The 20,688-nt window shown below is 61.2% G+C and overlaps 1 protein-coding gene across 3 annotated transcripts; it reads left to right on the top strand.

The window, feature by feature from the left end:
• Positions 1-35: 35 nt before the first annotated feature.
• LSM7 (LSM7 homolog, U6 small nuclear RNA and mRNA degradation associated) lies at positions 36-4,894 on the top strand. Of its 3 annotated transcripts, none has more exons than XM_028485396.1 (4): positions 36-108; positions 229-319; positions 3,065-3,132; positions 4,606-4,894. In XM_028485396.1, the coding sequence occupies exons 1-4, from the start codon at positions 36-38 to the stop codon at positions 4,746-4,748; spliced, it is 375 nt and encodes a 124-aa protein (XP_028341197.1). In that variant the 3' UTR covers positions 4,749-4,894. The 3 variants fall into 3 exon arrangements, with proteins under 3 accessions (XP_028341197.1, XP_023990196.1, XP_023990195.1); XM_024134428.2 differs by having other exon boundaries at positions 212-319; positions 3,061-3,132; XM_024134427.2 differs by having other exon boundaries at positions 39-108; positions 3,061-3,132.
• The last annotated feature ends 15,794 nt before the right edge of the window (positions 4,895-20,688 follow it).

The raw sequence follows: 20,688 nt of genomic DNA, 5'->3' as shown, positions 1-20,688 counted from the left end.
CACCGCGCCGCGCAGGCGCCCTGCGTCCTCCGCGCATGCGCGCGGGGCAGGGTACAAAGGGCGCGGCGGCGGCTCCTGCGCACAGCGACGCGGCCGGGCAAGATGGCGGTGAGCGTGCGGCGCGGCTGGCGGGGTTGGCGCCGCTGGCGGGGTTGGAGGGGCTGGCGGGGTTGGCGGGGCGGAGTCCTGCCGCGCTCCCCGCCTCACAGAGCTCTGTTTCCCCTGCAGGACAAAGAGAAGAAAAAGAAGGAGAGCATCTTGGACCTGTCCAAGTACATCGACAAGACGATCCGAGTGAAGTTCCAGGGAGGCCGAGAAGGTGAGGCCCCTCCGCCCGCCCCCTCCACGGTCCACGAGGAGTAACGGGCGGCGGTACCGATAACGGATGCCTGGGCTGCGCTTTAAGCGCTAGGCTTGGACACCTCGTGCTGGCCTGACGGCGCCGGCAGGTAGGAACGGTTACGCCCCTTTTGCAGGTGGGGAAACTGAGGCACGCAAAGGGTCCCCAACCTCACCGGAAGCTACAGTGGTTGGGATTCACGGCTCTGCTTCCTGTGGGTCCTGCCTCACTCAGGCGACTGTCCCAGCTCCTCACGGGTCGTCCTGAACCTGCGGGTTCCTCAGGCTCGGCGCTGCTCACGTTGGGGCCGCATTTTTCTCCGTTGGGGGCCGTCCTGGTGTCACCCACTCAGTGCCAGGAGCCGCCTAGTCGTGACATCCCAGACATGGCCTAGTGTCCCCTGGGCGGCAGAATTGCCCCAGTTGCGAACCACGGCCCTATGGTCAGTTTCCACCAAGCTGCCTTAAGGGTTTGTTTAAAACTAATCTCGTCTCCTTGTTCACGGTTGTTCCAGGGTAACGGGATGAACGTTTTTGTACCTGAGTAATGCAGGGAGCTCTAGACTACTCTGGGGGGCTTTCCCAGACCCCCACACCTCCACCCCAGGTCAGGCCCCTGTTGTTATAAGTTCCTGGTAGCACCTGTCACAGTTTGCGGCTTTATGCTGTTATTGTGAGGCTTTAACTCTGAATTTGCTGTTGGAGTCTGGTGCGAAGACGGCAGGAAGGATGCTGCAGTGTTACGCAGGGAGCGCTGCCCATGGCACAGCCCCAGCTCACTGGCTGTGGGACTTTGGGCAAGTTGCTACCCTCTCTGAGCCTCAGTCTCCTCATTTGTCAGAGGTTATTAACTCCACCTACTTCAGTAGTGGCACTGAGATTAAAGTGTTTAAAGCAGGTAACGTGTTTTTCTTTTTTTAAAAAAATAAATTTGTTTATTTGTTTATTTTTTGGCTGCATTGGGTCTTCGTTGTCGCGCACGGGCTTTCTCTAGCTGCCGGGGCTGCTCTTCGTTGCGGTGCGCGGGCTTCTCATTGCGGTGGCTTCTCTCGTTGTGGAGCACGGGCTCCAGGCACACGGGCTTCAGTAGTTGTTGCACGAGGGCTCGGTAGTTACGGTTCGCGGGCTCTTGAGCGCAGGCTCAGTAGCTGTGCTGCACAGGCTTACTTGCTCCGCGGCATGTGGGATCTTCCCGGACCAGGGCTCGAACCCATGTCCCCTGCATTGGCAGGCGGATTCTTAACCACTGCGCCACCAGGGAAGCCCCAGGTAACGTGTTTAACAGGGTTCCCAACACTTAGTGAGAGCCTGGTCAACATTTCACTTATTCAGCTGCTTCTGATCGTCAGTTTCTTTATTTTGTAAGACAGTGGTCCGGATCCCTCCTTCCCTGAGATGTGGATGACTGACTGGGCAGCGTCAGAGGGCTAAAAACACAGCGCCTGCCCGTCTAGGTACCCAATGCAGTGAGGATCGGAATCTTAACAAACACTTGGCACCGTGCTGGCTCTGGGATGTATGAAGAGATGGGGCTCTTGCTTCTCAAGGCGCCAGTGTTCGTTTTCTACGCTTAAACAACATACGTTTTCATCTCACAGCGCCTGTGGTTCCAGACTCTGGGTGCCTCAGGCTCAGGTCTCTGGCGCGGTTGCAGTAAAGGAGTGTCTCTGAGAGCCTGTCGTCTCAGGCCCAGGGTCCTCTTCCAAGCCTGGGGTCCCCATTTTCTGCCAGGAGTTGGCCAGGGACCCCCTGGGCTCCTAGAGGCTGCTCACCACCCCTGCCACGGACTGTGTCCACGGCGTTGCACTTACGTCTTCCAGACCCGCAGGAAAATCTGATTTTTGAAATCTCTTTTTTCAGAAAGGGCCCGTCCCTGTACCAGCTCACCTATCAGGTCAGGCCCGCCTAGCACAGCCTCTCTTTAGATATACTGGAAGTCGACCGACTCATGGACGTTAATGAGATCCACGAAGCCGTCTGTCTGTTGCAGCCTGAGCACAGGCTGACGTCCCATCGTGGGTCCCGTCCCACACTGCGGGGTGGGTGGGGGAATGCTGGCTCTGCCTGAGCATCCGGCCCACCTGCTGCAGCGCCCCCATCCTGGTGAGGAGGGCAGACCCGCGGGTGCAGGCTGGCTGCCCGGCCAGGGCCGAGCGCCTGGATGTGTTACTGGATTTGTCACTCTCCGTAACCCCATTAGGTGGGTGCCTTCACGGTCTTTGTTCTGCAGGAGAGGGATGAGCGAGCCAGGGCCTCGCGCTCGGGCAGGGCTGGTAGACTTGTTCAGTAGGACATCAGACAGGAAATATTTTCAGCTGCGCCAGCCAGACGGTCTTTTGTTGCAGCTACGCCACTCTGCCATCGCGGCAGGAAAGCAGCCACAGGCGACATTTAACGAATGAGCATGGCCAGGTGCCAGTTAGACTGTTTACAAAACAGGCGCGGGCGGATTTTGCCGACTGTGTTGTGGTGGTGATGCCTTTGGGGTCCGCCGTCACTGCTCCCCGACCGGGAGCCCTTCTCTTGCTTCCCCCGTGGTCTCCCATCTGTCCCGTCCCTGGAGAGGCTGCTCCCGCACCTGCATCCAGCTGGGGAGACCCCTCACCGGCGGGGGCACCCCAGTCTCACGTGCTGACACCCGGGCACAGCTCGCGTCTGCCCGGGATGACCGTTGATCTCACACCCGTCTGTCTCTCTTCTCTTCTCGGTGATTCCGACAAGCCAGTGGAATCCTGAAAGGGTTTGACCCGCTGCTCAACCTCGTGCTGGATGGCACCATCGAGTACATGAGAGGTGAGTGCAGCCCGTGGGGCTCGGAGGCGTCCTCGCTGGGCGTTCCTTACTGTTTGTTCCAAAGCTGCTCCGCCGCCACCCAGCTGCTGACTGTGAACCTTGTGCCTTGTGGATCAGATGGCTGACAGATGTGTCGGGTCTCCCGCTGTCCTGGCGAGGCTCAGTAGACGGTCGTCTCAGGACTTGGTCTGAGGTGGAGGTGGAGTAGTTTCCAGATCCGCTCCTCACCGATACTGAGTGCCCGCTGGGGCTGAGGCGTGCGCAGCGGGGCTAGAGAGACGCTGTGCCCGCCGTGAGAAAGCCTGCTGCCCCCTTATCTCCTGCTGTCCCTGTGTGTTGACCCCCGGCTGCTGACAGAGGGCCCCCTCCCCCTTACTCCCTGTCCCCCCAGGTCCCCAGACCCTGCGCATGGTGGTCAGGCCGGCCCCTGCCCATCAGCCAGCAGGTTCTCCGGCTCAGCCCGACCGTAGCATGACGGGGACCGCGAGGCCTAGGAGAGAAGGGGCGCCTTTTCTGGGGACCGTCGATGTCGAGACACACGTTGGTGTGGTGAAGAGTTAACGGAGCCACACAGAAGTGTCAAAGGGCGCCCAGGGAGAGGCCCTCCTTGTGGGGAAGCGGCCCGTGGGGCCCCTGCTTCGCCCCCGCCTTCCCTCTTCCCGCTGAGCCTGCCCGGCGCCCGCACACTGGGATCCCGGCCTGGCCTCCTTGGGCGGACGACTTTCTGGAAAAGGACAGCCTCACCTCGTGGGGCTGCAGGGAAAACCAAGGGAGTTGGGGGTGTGCCACGCGCTTAGCCGGGCCCGGGCGGAGCAGCCCTGGAGGCGTGGCTGCTGTTCCCGCGTCAGAGGCCGCTCCCACCTGGGCCCTGCCTCGCTCCTTGGCCGAGTCTGCGCCCTCTCCTCGCCCCCAGAACGGCCCTGGGACGGAGGCCCCGACGCATGCACACGGTTCCGGGAGGGGAGGGGCCGGCTTGGACAGCTGTCATCCTGCGGGGTCTGGGAGTGGGGAGCCGCACCCCAAGTCGGGCCTCCCCAACCCGCCGTCGTGCAGTAACAGTAACGGAGGCCTCGCCACCGTGACCTCAGGAGAGCTTTCCTCGGCGTGCCGTCACTTCCCCGGGTCCCTCGCCCCACTGTGAACAGCCCGTTGGCACGGGGGTGACTGGTGGCCCCACAGGGCTTCCGAGATTCTGCAGATGGGGTTTTTCTCTGCCGCCCATCTGAGAACTCGGTCTCCGCTGTCCCCCGGGCTGTGTCCTCATTGTAGAAGGAGGACAGGCTGCACGCGGCTGTCTCCAGAGCTCTTCCTGAGCCTCGTGGTCCGTCTCGGGGAGAGGCTGCCAGCTGGCTTGGGACTGGGGCCCTTGGCCTGCTCTCCCCACCCCCCCCAGCGCAGGCCCATCTCTGGTTCTCTGGTCCTCCTGAGCCTCTGAGCCCGCGCCGCCTCACTGCCACCCCTCTTCTCCCGCAGACCCCGACGACCAGTACAAGCTCACGGAGGACACCCGGCAGCTGGGCCTGGTGGTGTGCAGGGGCACCTCCGTGGTGCTCATCTGCCCACAGGACGGCATGGAAGCCATCCCCAACCCCTTCATCCAGCAGCAAGACGCCTAGCGGCCCAGGCCGCCCCGCCCCGCCCCGCCCCGCCCCGCCCCGCCCCGCCCCCAGGACTCGGGCCACCCGTGGGAATGGAACTTGCCTTTTTGTATAGCTTATGTTTTTGTTTTCTTTATAAAATTGCAAACCTCAAGTGTCCAGGAGCCCTGGACTCTGGCTTTCAGCCTTCGTGTTCTGGCAAGACCTGGGCCCCAGGGATGCGGTCCATCCAGCAGAGTTTGCGTGCCGTCTGGGGTCCAGGCGCAGGGCTGGGGGGCTCGGAGGTGACTGAGCGTGCACAGTCCAGGTGAGGGCACGGGACGTGGAGGCCGGAGCCTTTGCGGAGCCCCCCGGGGCCACAGCCCATGCAGACCCCCCGGCTAGCCTTCTCGGCGGCGGGCCCTGTCACTTCAGTGCCTCTGTACGCCGGCCCGAGTGGTCCCCCAAAGCCGGGTCCTTCTTCGTCACATCCCTGCACAGCCGTGACCTCACAAAGGACAAGCCGGATGGAGCCTTGCTGTCCGCCCAGTTCCGCGACCTCCTCGCCCAACCCGCTTCCCGCCTCAGCTCAGAGGACGAGCCCGCCCCGCCCCTCAGCTGGCGACTCCAGCGGCCATGGCCATGAATGTCCCCACGCCCGGCCTCAGGACGCAGGGCTTTCTGCTGGCCCCATTTCCTAAGCCCAGCGTCCTCGTTAGGACCCTGCCTCCCCGGCTCCGTCTGCTGAGAGCAGGCACGTGTCTGCCGTTTGTCACTCAGGAGCGCTGGGCACGTGGGGACGAGCGGGGCCGGGAGTGAGTGGGGTTGTCCTGGCGGGAACCGCAGACCAGGGCCTCCGCCAGCAGCTGCCGACACACCGGAACCCGCCGCTCCAGGGGAGCCGGCTGATGGCCCCCACGCTACCTGTCCCTCGTCGCCACCAGATCAGCTGAAAGCAGCCGGCTTATCGCGGGGATCCAGGATCTGCTGTGGCCCTGCTGCCGGGGATGAGTCGTGGGGCCGCACGGCCAAGCGCCACGTGCTCACCCCTCCCGCCCCGCTTCCCTGCCGGTTGGCGGCCCTGCCTCATCCAGCTGCCTCATCAGGGGCCTCAGCCCCAGCAGCTGGGCAGCGGGGGGGCCTGGGCTAGCTGGGGTCACAGCCCCGGGGAAGGCTGTGACGGAGAGCTTGGGCGCGCCCACACTGCCAGCATCCAACCCGAGGCATCCTGCTCTTGGGGGCAATTCCCATGCCCATTCAACAGCCGGGGGACCGCGACTCCGGCAGGGGGGACACACGGTGGAGGGGCAAGAACCTGGGCACCGGCGCCTCAGTTCTCTCCACACACCCAGCCTGCCTTTCTGAGGCTGAGACGCAAAGGCTGAGACCCAGATCTCGGGGTCAGAAGGCCCAGGGGTCCGGACCCCAGGGTGGGGTGGGGTGAGGGAGCAGTGAGGCCTGGAGGCTAATCAGACCTCATTAGAGCCCTGGGGCAGCCAGGGGCCAGGACAGAAGGACAAGGACACCTGGCTTTCCAGCTCCCAGCTTCGGTTGCACAGAAAGCAAGGCTTGTCTCCGGAGCCTCTCTGCTCCATCATTACAGCCCTCAGAGGCTTCAGACGCTCTCCACCCACCCCTCACCTCCCAGCTGATGAGTGCAAAAGTTCTCTGTGACCACAAAGCCTGGGGCCCCAATCTCCTTCCACCACTTGTTGTGTGGCTGGGAGTAAGTGTCCCAACCTCTCTGAGGTCCCATTCCTTCTCTTTTAAGCTCAGGAGAAGTCATCCGGTATCCACTCTGTGGCCGGGCACTGGGCTGCTGTTGGACGGGGAATTGGTTAAGAGCACAGATCTTTGTGTTCAAGTCTGAGGCTGAGAACAAGATCCTCCGGGGGCCCAAGAGAGGGAGACCCTGACCTCCTGGGGGCTCAGGCAGAACTCCCCAGAAAGGGGGATAAGATGAGCTTGTTCCACTGAACCGTATCCACCCTAGAGAGTCACTATGACCTCGTTTGTAAAAGACCGTAAATAACCTAGCTGCCCATCACTGCGGGATCTGCTGGAGAAACTCAGGTTCTTCCGGCCAAATATCAATACAAAGCACCTTTTCACAGAGAGGTAGATAGATCTCTTTGTGCAGCCGCTAATTCCCTGCAGCTTCCCTCGCAGGAGGGGGAGTCTGTTTCTCCACCCCTTGGAATCTGGGGACTTGGTTTAATGGTAAGAATACGGCAGCAGTGACGTTGTGGCATTCAGAGCTTAACTGCCAAGGAGCCCTGCGGCTCCTACCTTTGTCCTCTTGGAAAACTGCCCAGAGGCGGCCGTGTGTCTGAGGCCTCCTGAGTTAGCCCAGGTGACACTGAGTTAGCCCAGCAGAGGAACTTTGCTGCCAACCCAGAATCATGAGGAATAATAAATTTTTATGCCCCTACGTTGGGGGATATTTGTTACGCAGTGACAGGTCACTGAGGCTTCCTGACATACAAGTGTATGTATGTGCGTGGTGTAACACCATTTCTTTAAGATGATCCTTATTAAGAAGATCTTCTGTTTCTATGCTTTTAAATATATAGAGAAGGATCTAGAAAGATCCTGCTGACCCAGGATTGAAGATGGTGATGAAAGGGGGATGTTAGCCTATCCTTAACATTTTACTATTTCATGAGGAGAAATTTAATATTTAATATTTTACAGAGTGTTATATTGAAATTTTAATATTTTACAAGGAGCCTGAGAAAGAGAAGGCCAGAGGCAGATAGGGAGACGCAGGGGAAGACTGAGGGAGACTAGGAAAGGCAGACACAGAGGCGGAGACTAGAGCAGGAAGAGGGAGAAATGAGCTGGTGATACTGATCCCGCCCCCTCCGCCCCCTAGCCCCCGTATAAATCCCCGGCATCCCCGGCCGGCCAGCCAGCCAGCCAGCCAGCCAGCCTGCCAGCCAGCCCACCATGCCGTCTGGAGGCTCCCCGCTGACCCCTGCCCAGTTCCCACCTTTTCAGCTCCCTGCCCACGGTCAGCGCGGGCCTTGGAACACCGGGCAGGGGCTGTGGCCGTCGGACGGGGGGCCGGTCCTGCTCCACGTGCCCACGGTCAGCACAGCCCACAGCTTCCAGGTGCTGTCTGCTGAGGCCCAGACCAGCCGGAGAGCCCTAGGATCCCGCCCCACGGCCGATTCCAGAGTCTCCTGAAGGTGGACAGGATCTTGACATTGCTGACGGGTCAGCCCTGCCCCTCCCCACAGCTGCCTTGTCCCCAGAACAGCTTTAGCAACAGGCTGGGCTGTCGTACACCTTCTGGTTCACTCAACCCCCCACCCCAAACCCTTTCCTTATCCCCATTCACAGATGAGGAAGCTAAGGCCCAGAGAGGCTGAGCAACGTGTACTGGGTCACACAGCCAGGAGCCTAACCCAGGGGGCGGGCTGCCCCCCAAATCCCTCCTGTGCTCTGAAGGCTGTCTCGTGGGTGAGAAACTGAGACCCAAAGCTAGGTGGGTGGGAAGCAAACGGGAAGGAACCGCCTGCCCACCTGGCCCCAGGAGCTGGGAGGGAACAGCTTCCCCCGTTCTGATGACCAGGTCTGGTCCTGCCACCCACAGACCTGGGGAGCCCTCATCTCCACCCTGGAGCACCAGTGATGCCGCAGAGCCCTGCAGCCCCCCATGGCTGGCCAGTGAGGCAGGAGAGGAATCCAGTTCCGCCTGGACTCAGACGTGGATGTGGATGTAAAAGGAAGAAGCTTTTGTTTACTTTGCAAATGGGGTGGGGGGAGGGGGAGGGGGAGGGGTCTTGGATCCCTGGGGCTGTTGGATTGCGACGCCCCCTGGGGGTCTGGCCCTCCTGCTTCTCGCTTCCTCCCCAGCTCCAAGCCCGCCTGCAGCCCTCACTGTCCGCAGGAATGGTGCCTCCCACCCCCGCCCCACCCCACCCCACCCCACCCCATCCACTCCATCAGACCGGGAGCTTCTTGGCTCTGATGTGCAATAAATGTCCTCTGCTGAAAAGTGCATGTGTTTTCATGCTCTCTGCCTGTGTTCAGGGCCCAGGTCAGCTCCTTGACCCACCCCGTCCCGTCCCCAAGCCATGCTGACTGGAGCCTGCAGGGGTCAGGACTCACCAGGAATGAAGAGCCCAGAGAGAAAACAACATTCCTGGCTGAGGGGGCTGACCAGGAGCCTGGGATCCAGGGGGATATGCCTTTGGGCCCCACCCTGTCGCTAATTTCTGAGCTTCCTTTCCCTACCTCTGCGCCCCCACCCCCATCTCCCCCAAAGCACCAGATCCACACCCACTGCGTGGCTTAGAGGAACCCCAAATTAATGTGCCCCAAGCTGATGCTCCCCCTTCCGCCTGCCGCCTCCCCAGCTTTCCTCATCCCAGGATCCATCCCCACAAGTCCCCCGCTTGCCCAGGCCCCAAACCTTGGGGTCACCCGTGACCCCCCGCCCCATGCATCCCACCCGTCAGCAAGTACTGACAGCTCTACTTCAGAACTTATCCCGAAGCTTTTAAGGGACAAATAACACGAATCCAACCTCGGACACCAGAGGAGGAAGGAGTATTCCCCACCTGGTATATGAGGGCAGTGTAAGCAAAACCTGTCAAAAACACTGCAGAAAAAGAAAACCGCAGACCAATATCCCTCACAAATACAGATGCAAGGACCCCTCACAAAACATCACCAGATTGGATCCAAAGGATCCAAACATCGTGACCACCAAGTGGTCATGGCCAGGAATGCAAGGTTGGTTTAACACTGGAAAATCCATCTGTGTGATTCACCACATCGACAGAATGAAGGAGGAAAAAACCCATGACCATGTCATAGCTGAAGAAGAGGCATCCGACAAAATTCAACACCCATTCAGGTTAAAATCGTGGCAACTAGAAATAGAAGGGAATTTCCTCAACCTAATAAAGGCCATCTGTGAAAAAACTGACAGCTAAGATCACCGTAAATGGTGAAAAAACGAATGCTTTCCCTAAGACCAGGAGCAAGGCAAGGACACCCACGGTCACCTTGGACATTGTACTTGAGAGCCTGAACAGTGAGATAGGACAGGAGAACAAAATCAATGGTAAGTATTGGGAAGGAAGAACTAAGATGGGCCCTATTTGCAAAATCTGAAGCTGCTTGCTGCTGCAAGACTTACTTGCTGAATTACAATTACCTGCTGAAAATACTTGCTGTGATTCAGGCCCCAGCACCCCTCAGCTGGATCAAAATGGTACCTGCCCCAAGGGTGGAGCACTGTAGGGTCCCCAGGCTGAGGCCAGATTGGTCAATTTGTCAATTCAACCAGAAGAGAGCGGGGTTTTGGTAAGCTCCATGGGGTGCACGTAGGGAGGCCCTGAGGGTGCCGTTTCTCACAATCGTACCAGGGACCTACGCTTACTTGGGACCCTGGGAGTTGCCGACTAGGGCCTGCCTTGCACAAGAGGCTAGTGTCAGTTCGAGGGCCCCACCTGACCACACAGAACGGCTGCGGAGGCCCCAGCGCCACATCTGGGCAGCCCTGCGGGCTTTGCCCACACTGGGCCCTCTGCCGGCAGGCCTCTCCCACCCTCTGGGGCCCTCAGAGCTTGTCCTGTGATGTTTGCCTTGCAGTCTGGCTTTGGGCCCCTTTTTGTGGCGGGAGCCGCGTTTGGGGACCAGCACCCCCATGCACAGCCCGGGAAAATGCTGACTCAGTAAATACCATCAGCTAACCAACCACTCGAGGCTGTTTACCGTGGATCGGGCAGACAGACCTGTGAATCATACAGGCCTGTGTCATCCTCCCAGCAACCTCGAGGGACTAGTTGCTGTGATTCCCACATTACAGATGAGGTTCCTGGGGCTCAGAGAGGTTAGGTCGTTAGTCAAGGTCACCCTGAGGGGACCAGCACAGCCCCAGGGGCCTGGAGCCCAAGGCCTCAATACCTCTGCTCTCTGGCCTGCCAGAAATCCAGGGCTCTGCTCCTGTGACAGAGGGAAAGGCTCTTGTCCAAAGCCACACCTGAGGCTCCCAGGCCACGTGACCCCGTCCTCCCCTGGCCCCCCGACCGCCAGTCCTGCACATCTCGCCAGAGAACGAAGGAGAGAAGAGCTCTTAATTTTAGAAATAATGACTGCCACCTAAGGGTTCCTGCTGGCTTTCCCAGGCATGAGGACGCAGGACGGGGAGAGCCACGGCCCCGCGACACTCCCACCCAGAGGGACACACGGGGGTTAGGGAAGCCCCCTGGGCTGGCAGCCACCTCCAGGCCCCCTGCCCCTGCCACAGCTCCCCCATCTGGAGCCACCCTCTCCTCCCGGGGGGTCTGTCTCCATGGCAACATCCCCATCACAGGCGGTCGTAACCTTGGCGACCAGGTACTGCTGCCCCACCACCTGGGAGGCTGGAACCCCTGGCCGCATCCCCTTCCCACGTCCCCCTCGGCCCCCACGGCAGCATCCCACTGGGGATGCTGGGCCGGGACAGGCCACCCAGCCGCTGAGCCCACCTCCCTCCCCTTGCTAAATGCAACGGAACAGCAATGACGATGTGTACATTCTAGCCAGTTGCTGAGGACCTACTGTGTGGCCCCGGGCTCCCTCTTGGCACAGAGAGCAGGTTGATGCTGACCGTGGACAGAGAGAAGACAAGACAGTGGTTTCGGGCAGCGGTAGATGCTTCCCTACTCAGACCCCCAGAACCTCCACCTCCGGGGGCAAAACCTACAGCCCTCAATGTCACTGGACTATCGGTTCATTCGGCCAGTACTTACTGGACGCCTACTCTGTGTCTGCTGGAGCTGCGGCCGAGAAGAAGGCAGGGCCCACGATAAACAGGACAAATCAGTAAATTACACAGTGTCTTAACTGGAGAGAGTGCCGAGGAGGCAGAGAGGGGACAGAAGGAGGCAAAGGGTGGAGCCATGAGTCAGGAAGGGGTGAGCCAGGCTGATGGCTGGGGGAACGCGCTGCAGGCAGAGGGGACAGCTGTTCAAAGGTCCTGGGGCAGGCAGTGTCCGAGACCTCATCCTGCCCTTCAGCCAGGTTTCCTTCCGGAGCAATGAATGCAAGCTGGGCAGAGCCACTGAGGGCCCTGGTGTCCCCCTCCATCACTGAGTGGGGTCTCTGCAGCCCTAGAAGACGGGTACTGTTTGGGTCCCCATTTTACAGATGTGGAAACTGAGGCTGCAGGGAAGTCTCCCACAGTTCCACAGGCAGGAAGTAGGTTCAAACCCTGACCACCGCATCGGTTACCCCCTTCTCCCTGCAGGACTCATCTCAAGCACCCCCTCCTTGGAAAAGCGTCCCTGACCCCCAGCCTAGGTTGGGTACCGGGTATCATCTGCTGAGTTTTCCACCACCCCCTTTTGTGATAATCTCACAAGTCTGCTCCCCCAGGCCCATGGCGAGCCCTCCCCCTCCGCCACGTCTCCTCCCTCCGGCCTGGCACTTGACCTGGTACACAGACCTACTGGCACACAGTAGGAAAGTGCTTGCTTTCCTAGAGCCCTGGGTGGCAGGTATCAGAGCCTCATTTTACAGAGGGAGACAGGCTCAGAGCTGGGAAGTGACTGCCCTGAGGTCACACAGCCTCTGCAGCAGTGACTCCTCTACGAGGGCGCTGGGCTGTCCGTGGGGACGGGGAACCACGAGGGAGGGGAGCCCACGTCCTCCTCCTGGAACTCTGCTGGCTAGGAAAGGGATCTGCCCCCTTGTCCCATGGAGACCTGGCCTACGGCCTCCTGGGATGCGGTTTCCGGGCCTCTGGCCAACACGACAGTCTGGGAACGGAGCCTGCTCGAATCACAGGTGGCTGAGCTGATGCCAGGTCACCATGGAAGCAGCCGGGAGGGCACAGCGGGCAGGGAAGGCTGGTGGGGGTGGATCATGCGAGGTTACACGCCCAGCCCCCTGGGCAGCCAGGCCCACCTTGAGCCCCTCGCTTGGGACAAATGGTATCTCTGAGCCTCGACTTGCTGATCTGTGAAATGGGAATAATAAGTGTCCGCCTGTAACCATGACCCTGCAGCAAGCACAAGAGGGCCCGTGTTTAGAAAGGAGCCCAGCATATATAGTAAGTGCTCAGTAATCTCGCTAATTAATCGTGTATTAGCATGACGGGGGTGGGGGGGGGAGGGTGTCCCCACCCCGTCCTCTGCCCCTGCACCTCCCACACTGCAGTAATGTCCTGCCTCTCACACTGGACTCCACAGCGTGAGCTCCCTAAACAGGGCCGATGCTGGGCAGGCTCTGTCCTGGGGGGTCAGGACACTCCACTCCTGATTCCATTTCTGCCCTGGCTTGCACAATATCCCACCCTGGGAGTCAGGGTAGGGACACTTCACCCCAACTTTTAGTGATTCTAGGACATCTGCTCCAACAAGACGCCTTTCATCAGATGAGGCAGGCCTCCCGCCTAACTTGAGGTTCCCAAGTTTGGGGGTGCCCACGGCTCCCCAAACCACCACAGTAAAAGTAAAAGGGTCATTCTTTCCACACACATCCATTGAGCACAGCACTGAGCCGCAGCATAAATAAGCGATTACAAACTGGCCAACAAAGGATGCAGGCGAAGGCATTCCAGGCAGAGGGAAGAGCGAAGGCCAAGGCCCTGAGACTGGCAGGAGCCTGGCATGTTTGAAAAGGGGCGAGGGGGCCTCACTGGGAAGCAGTGAGGCGGCCGGCAGAAGGAAGGCACGGGTAGGGAAGATCCAGAAACACACACCGAGTTTAGACATGAATCTGAGGGCGACAGGGAGCCGTAGTTGGTTCTAGAGGCCAGTGTTTAACCATCCGCTGGGGCCCACGTGAGGAATGGGCCCGGAGCGCTGGCCGGACCGGAAGAGGCTGGGGCAGGTGCCAGGTGGCGGAGGCCTGGAGTGGGGTCAGCGGGGAGAGGCCAGATCCCAGAGGGTCACAGATGGAGAGCCCTGCGTTTCCTGCACCGCAGCCTCTGCAGGCCCACCCAAGCCACGGCCACTGGGGTGGCCCTCACTCGCACCACCGCGTCGGGTGCGCACCGAGCGGCAGGCGCTCCCGGGTCCTGGACGCCCTGCCCTTCCCCCACCCGCCGCCCTGGCGCCAAGCCCCGGCACCTGCGCGCACGTGTCCTCGCGCCCCGCATCCCCTCACACCTGCCTGCGGTCGGGTCACCGCGCACCCCAGCCGACGGGCCGCGCGCACGGACGAGCGCAGTCCCACGCGTCCCCGCACCGCGCGCCGTGGAGGGCGGCGGCGGGCACGCGCCGGCGGCGGCGCGCACGGTGGACCGGGAGGTGGCGGCTGCTCTTGTCGGCTCCGGGCGGCCCCCGCGCCGCAGCCCGCGCCCTGTCCGCGGCAGAGCCGCCCAGGTGAGTGGCCGCGCCGGACCCCGAGACCCCGCTGCTCCTGCGCTCCGCAGCGCCCCCCCCCTCGCCCCGCCCTCGCCCGGGGACCACTCTCACTGAGCGCCCCTCCCGGGCTCATTGCTCCTCGCCAGGCCCCCAGCGCTCCCCCTGGAAACTTTGGGGGGCCACTCCCCATGCTGGGGTCCCCCTGTTCCTCCCCTGGGGCGCCGAGGAGCAGGGAGGCAGGTGGGCTTCTCTCTGGGGCAATGGGTACGCCTTGGGGGATGCGCCCCCTTCCATGAGGGGAAGGAAGGGGGACTGGCTAGGTCTGGGGGTGGACGACGGTCGGGATGGTAGCGTCAGCCCCAAGCCTTCCTGCCCTCCCCTCCAGCGGGGTCTGGTCCAGCCTAGGGGGTGCCGAGCTGCCAGGAAGGAGAAGGAAGCGTGTGGGGTCCACACCAGGACCTGCGGCATCCCCGGGGCTGGGGACAGCTCAGCCGGGTGGGAGGGATTTGGGAGCACAGGGCCGAGCCCCCTGCACTGAGGGCCCGTGTCCAAGCAGCAGCAAGGGTGGGGTCGGGGGAGCTTCTCTCCATCCTGTGAGGTTGGGCATGGGTGCCCCCCAGGGTCTCTGGGGCCAGGCCTGGGAGGCTGCTGAGCCCCATTCAACAAGTTGGGGTGGGGTGGGGGACAGCACCTTATGCCTTGCTTGATCTGGATGCAAGAAAGGACCCGGTTCTTATTTTTGAGACCGCCTTATGGCTGGTGTTTTCAACATGTGCCCCAGGCACTGACAACACAGGCACCCCGGCCCCCCAGTTCTGAGGAACCAGAACTTCTGGGGTTTGTGCCCCAGAACCTGCATTTTTAACAAGCAGTGCCTGGTGAATCCATGTTTGTACAGAGATGGTTGCTGGTGGGGGCAATGGGGAGGGGGTGTCTGCTGCAGTATGGCAGCAGCAGAGGAACCATCTGGGGCTCGATGGGGGAACTTTCAGGGACAGCAGGGCTCTGAAACCTGGAGCAACCCAGGAGGGCTCCCTGGAGGAGGTGTGGAGGCTGGGAAGGCTATGGCGTGTGAGTGCCCAGAGGTGGAGGACACGGGGTCTCTGTGGATGAGACTGGTGGAAACCAGGTGCAGGCAAGCGGGGAGAGGTCTGGGGCCATCGGGCTGCGGGCATACTGCCTTGCTCCGTTCCCCACTGAGCTGGAGTGGCAGCCATCTGAGACAGGATCTGAGCTGGAAGACCCCGTGGGCCCACCCCATAGGCTTCCCCCACAGATGCAGCTCCTCCGCTCTACCTGGATGGCGTGGGGAGATGGGAAGGGGATGCCCAACCATGGGACGAGGGCTCAGTAGGGCTAAAGCCAGCTGTCCTCGGCCTGCTTCTCTGTTCCCCGTCCCAGCTGGTGACTTCTGGCAAAGGACAGCCCCTCTCTGAGCTCCAGTTTTGAGATGGACATCAACACGGGATGTAATAAATGGAGGTGCGTTGCACCCCCGGCATGGGGCTGCCATGAGATAGATGCTCTGTGACTGTGGGGCAGCCATGATCATCCTCACTGGTACCCCAGCAGCTCTGCCTTGCACCTGCTCGGCCTCAGTGTGCTCATCTGTAGAATGGAGGTGGCTGCTCCTAGCCACCCCCGCATGATGCCTGGGATCCGAAGGTGCCTTGCTGAGTGGGAATTACAAAGCAGATCTTAGGCATCAACTTGATTTCTCTTCCCACAATGCTGTCATTCTTGGGCTCCCCTGAGTCACCACCTAGTCACCAGGTAGGGAGCCTCTTGGAGAACTCTCCAAGCAAAGCTTGTCCTGGGTGGGCCCGGGCGAGCCGCCCACCACCCCATGTCAATCCTGGGCCTCTTAAGAGGGCCGTCCATCCACCCTCCAGTAGGGCTCTGGGATTCAGTGGAAGGGAGCTGGCATCAGACCCGGGTTCACATGTTGACTCTCAAGCTGAGTGCTGCCAGGCGAGCTGGGGACCACTCTGACCCTCAGTCTCCTTTTCTCCAAGTGGGTTTCGTTATTCTCCCCCCTCAGGGCTCGGCTGGGCTGGTGGCTGAGCGGCCGTGCTATACAGTACATTCAAAACGTGGTTCCAGATCTAGAGGCCTCACCTGCAGAGGGCGGTCCACAGCCCCCCCTGCACAGGCTGACAAGGAAAGTGGGTCGGGAGGCCCCCAGCCCCCCGAAGGGTTAACAGGGACTATCGGCAGCTGGAGGCTAATTAGGGCTTAATGAATTGTCATGGATCAAAGTCCCGGGAGGGCCCGGATCTAGGACAAAGAATGCACCAATCCTGAGGGGTCGGCAGTGCGTCCCCAAAAGCAGGCCTCAGAGGGCCGGTCGCTGCTTGTGGCTGGGCCCCACCTCCCAAGTCGGTCTAGTCGCTTGAATAGGGAACGCTCTGAGGACCTGCCAGCCGCACTGCCCTTGCTCCCTCTGGCCCCAGTTGCGGCCCCGGGGACAGAGGAGCTGGCTGCAACCATCTATTCCCCCCGCCCCCGGCCTCCTGGTGGGTTCAGGTGCTGCCTGCAGGAGGGGCCTGGCTCAGCCTTGCTCAAGGGAGTGTTCAGCATCCCCCAGCCTGAGAGGGGTCGGGAGGATGAGTCCCATGTGGCCTGTCGGGGGCAAAAGCTGGCTCAAGATAGAAGGGATGGGAGGGGGAGGGGCCCTGGCCAGGAGGGAAGGAGGGAGCTAGCTACCTGGCCAGAGCCCCTGGGGCTGGGCTGCCTCTGGTCCAGGGGAGGGGCCCCGGCAACCCCAGCCCCCTCGGCTTAAGAACTTCCTGGTAAATTTGAGTAAAGGACAGCTTGTGGCGAAGGGGAGGAGGGGTCTCCATTGCCCAGGTCCTGCCTGGACGGACAGATTTCGGGCTCCTCCCCCGGGGTCGGTCCCTGCACTGCAGCTGAGGCTGATGGCAGACCCTGCGGGGAGCTCGGCCCCCTCCACCTTCCAGCCCGCAGAGCAGGCGCACAGCCCTGCGGAGGCCTCCACCCACCTCCTCTTCAAATCTGCAAAGACCCTGCGTGAGTCTCCTGAGGTTGCTGCCACAAATCACCACAAAACCTAGTGCTGAAACCACACACATTGATTCTCTCACAGTCCTGGGGGTCAGGAGTCTGACTGGGGTCTCACGGGGCTAAATCCAGGCCTGGGCAGGGCTGGTCCTTCCCGAGGCTCCAGGGGAGCAGCGGTTCCCGCCTTTTCCAGCTTCTAGAGGCGCCGCATCCCTGGCTCGCGGCCCCTCCTGCATCCTCACAGCCAGCAGCGCAGCATCTCCCGTCTCTCCCTGCCTCTGACCCTCCCGCCTCCCTCTTATAAGGACCCCGGGATGACGCTGGGCCCCTCGGGGAATCCAGGGTCGTCTCCATCTCAGGGTGAACTGTTCAGCATCCTTAATTTCATCCCCCTTTGCCACATAAAGTAACACTCGCAGGTTCCAGGGATCAGGTCGTGCGCGGGCATCTTTGGATGGGGGCGACCACAGACCCCCACCTCCCCCGTTCTTTCTCTCCGTAGCCCTGTCCACACGTGGCTTCTGTTTTACTCCTCTCTGTTTATCACCCGTGGATGAGTGGCAGGGATTCCGTCCATATTGTTCAAAGCTGTTTCCCTCAAAGAGCAGTGCCTGGCACACAGAAGGTGCCCATATTCAGTGCTTGTTGAATGAATGAATAAATGAATGAACGGATGAGGTGAGGACTTGGCCGAGAGCAGAACCCCAGCCGGCACCCAGTGGAGACTTTCCTGAAGGCGCCCAGGTTATAGAGCATCTTCTCTCTGACTTCTCACCTGCCACTCCATCAGCCCCGGGAGGCGGCTGTTAAGTCACATGGGTCCCTTTTGCAGAAGGGGAAGCTGAGGCTCAGGGCCTTAAAAGTCTCTTCCAAGGCGGTCGGGGGCGGGCTCCCATGGCGACCCGGAAGAGCGCGTCCTGGCGCGGGATTTCGCCGATTCTCTGCTTCATTCGTTGGACGTTCTTGGGCCCTCTGAGCACCCAGCTCTGCGCGTGTTGGTGACGGGGGGGGGGGGCAGAAAGAGGGTGAACGTGGTCCCCGCCCTTGGGACAGTGCTGTCCAGGCAGGAGACACAAGTTTCCAGCCTCAGATGATGTGGGGTGACAGGGCCAGAACACACACAGCCAGACGCATCTTCAGACTCCAGCTCAGATACGTCCTGCTCCTGCCCCAAGTCCCCCCGTGACTCCCCCGCACTCTCAGAATCAAGTCCCAGCACCTCACGGTGGGTTCAGAGCCCTGCGTGGTTCCACCCTTGCCAGCCCCGACCCCCCAGATCCAAACTCAGACGCACCCTGAGCCTCCAGCCGCAACCCCCCTTCCTGTCCTCCAAGCACCAGCCCGTTCCCACCCCAGGGCCTTTGCCCCGGCGGATTCCTCCACGTGGAACACCATTTCTCGGCCTTTCACCTGCTCAGTCCTGCCCGCCGTTCATGACTCAGCTCAGAGAGGCCTTCCTGGCCATGCTGGACAAAAGCATCAGACCAGATAACAGACCCCCACTTTTCCCAAACGATCTACTTCATGGATGTGTTTGCATGTCTTGCCTGTTTGCCCACCCAACACGACGCTCCGTGAGAGAAGCCAGACGCAGAAGGCCACACAGCGTGTGATTCCATGGATGGGAAACGTCCAGAACAGGCAGATCCACAGACACAGAGAGCGGGTTGTCAGAGGCTGGGGCAGGGGGCAAGGGGTGAGTGCTCATGGGGACAGGTCTTCTTCTGCGGGTGAGGGAATGTTCTGGAATTAGAGGTGATGGCTGCACATATATGTGAAAGTACTAAAAAAAAACACACTGGACGCTTGAAATGGGAAAAAAGTGCCCCGAGGAAGGCCCCAGTGCTGCTGAGCTCCCAGCACCCACGCTTGGCCCACTGGGGTTCAGAGGGAGAGAGGGAGTCCTGGAGTGCGGCCAGGGCAGCCCTGCCCCGGTGGGATTTGCCCCTCGCTGGGGAGAAGAGATGGGAGGGTTCTCGGCCACCAGCCCCGAGGCTCTGGCTCCCCGTGTGGAAAATGAGGGGGGGTGGCCCTGGGTATTCAGGGGGTCTGGTCTGCACCACTCTCAGCGTGAGCAGCGCTCAGTCCACGTGGCAAGGAGGTTTTCCCACGTCAACAGTCACGTGGGGACTCAGCCGCAACACGGCTGCACCCGCAGCCCAGGAAGGGCCAGGCTGGCCCCCGGGGCCTCCTCCACCCTTGGCCACAAGCCGCGCGCTCGCTGACCATGGCGTGGGGGGAGGGAGCCTCGCTGCGCCAAGGGCAGCCCCGGGGCCTCACAGTTCTGCCCGGCTGGCACAGGGCAGGCTCCTGGGTCTGCAGAGCTGGCGGAAGTCAGGTCCCACGAGGATGGGCTCCCACCCAGGCCCCGACCCTGGGAGAACCGTGGGAAGACAGGGTGTGGAGTCCTGGATTCAAGTCTTACATCTGCTTCTCACCTGCTGTGTGACCCTGGGCAAGTCACTTTCCCTCTCTGGGCCCCTGCTTCCCCATCTATAACGCAGGCTGATAATCAGCCTGTCTCCTCCTGGGGCAGCCAGTGGATGCCTTCCCTGTGCCCATCATCTACGACAGCGGGTCTCACCCAGGCGATCCCGCCCCCCGGGGGACGTGGGCGATGTCTGGGAACGTCTGTGGTTGTCACGACTCGGGGGCTCCTGGCGTCGATGGGGTGGGGGTCAGGGATGCTGCTCTAACACCCCACGGCGCCCAGGATGGCCTCCCACAGAGAATGATCCAGCCCCAGAAGTCAGCGATGCTGAGGGACCTCACACAACCCCAGTGCATTCTGAAGGTGGGGACACTGAGTCCTGAAGAAGGCAGGGTGTCTGTTGAACGGTGGGGGGTGAGCTGGAGCCCATGCTGACAGGAGGAGGGTTTGGAGTGGGTTGGTGGTGGCCTGGCGGTGGCAGAGATGCAGAGCAAGGTGGATCTGGGATATATTTGGAGGTGGAGCTGACAGCACCTGGTGATGGATTGGCCGGGGGTGTGAATGAGGAGCTGCCAGGGGATGGGTGACGTCGGGACACTGCGGGGCCTCCGGGCGATGTCAGGGATGTGGCTGGTCCCCAGGGCTGGAGCTCAGGAGAGACACAGGGTCAGGAGTCATCAGTGAACGGATGGTATTCAGTCCTGGGTGGACAGGGTGGCAGGTCCCTGGGGGCAAAAGGAGTGTCTGGAGGGCAGGTGGTGAACTTGACCGCCCTGTGGGTATCACCTCCCCCAAGGCCCCTGCCTCAAGGAGGAGGGAAGGGACAGAGAAGGTGTAGAATCAACATGGACCTGTCCACATGGCCTCATTTTACCATCCAGCACGCCCCACTGAGTGGCCTTTGCCAGCCCTGTCCCTCCCACCCGCCGCCTGCCCTTCCCACCACCATTCACAGCTGGCTGGCCTTCTCACCACCTTTCAGGAAATGGACCCGACGCCCTAAAAACTTAGCAGCAAAAGCAGGACTGGAGGGCTTCCCTGGTGGTGCAGTGGTTGGGAGCCCACCTGCCGATGCAGGGGACACGAGTTCGTGCCCCGGTCCGGGAAGATCCCACATGCCGCGGAGCAGCTGGGCCCGTGAGCCATGGCCGCTGAGCCTGCGCGTCCGGAGCCTGTGCTCCGCAACGGGAGAGGCCACAGCAGTGAGAGGCCCGCGCAC

The sequence above is a fragment of the Physeter macrocephalus genome, unplaced genomic scaffold, assembly GCF_002837175.3.
Source record: "Physeter macrocephalus isolate SW-GA unplaced genomic scaffold, ASM283717v5 random_385, whole genome shotgun sequence".
In the NCBI taxonomy this organism is placed as follows: domain Eukaryota; kingdom Metazoa; phylum Chordata; class Mammalia; order Artiodactyla; family Physeteridae; genus Physeter; species Physeter macrocephalus.
Note: the sequence above shows the minus strand (reverse complement) of the source record. Positions and strands in the feature narration are given on the sequence as shown.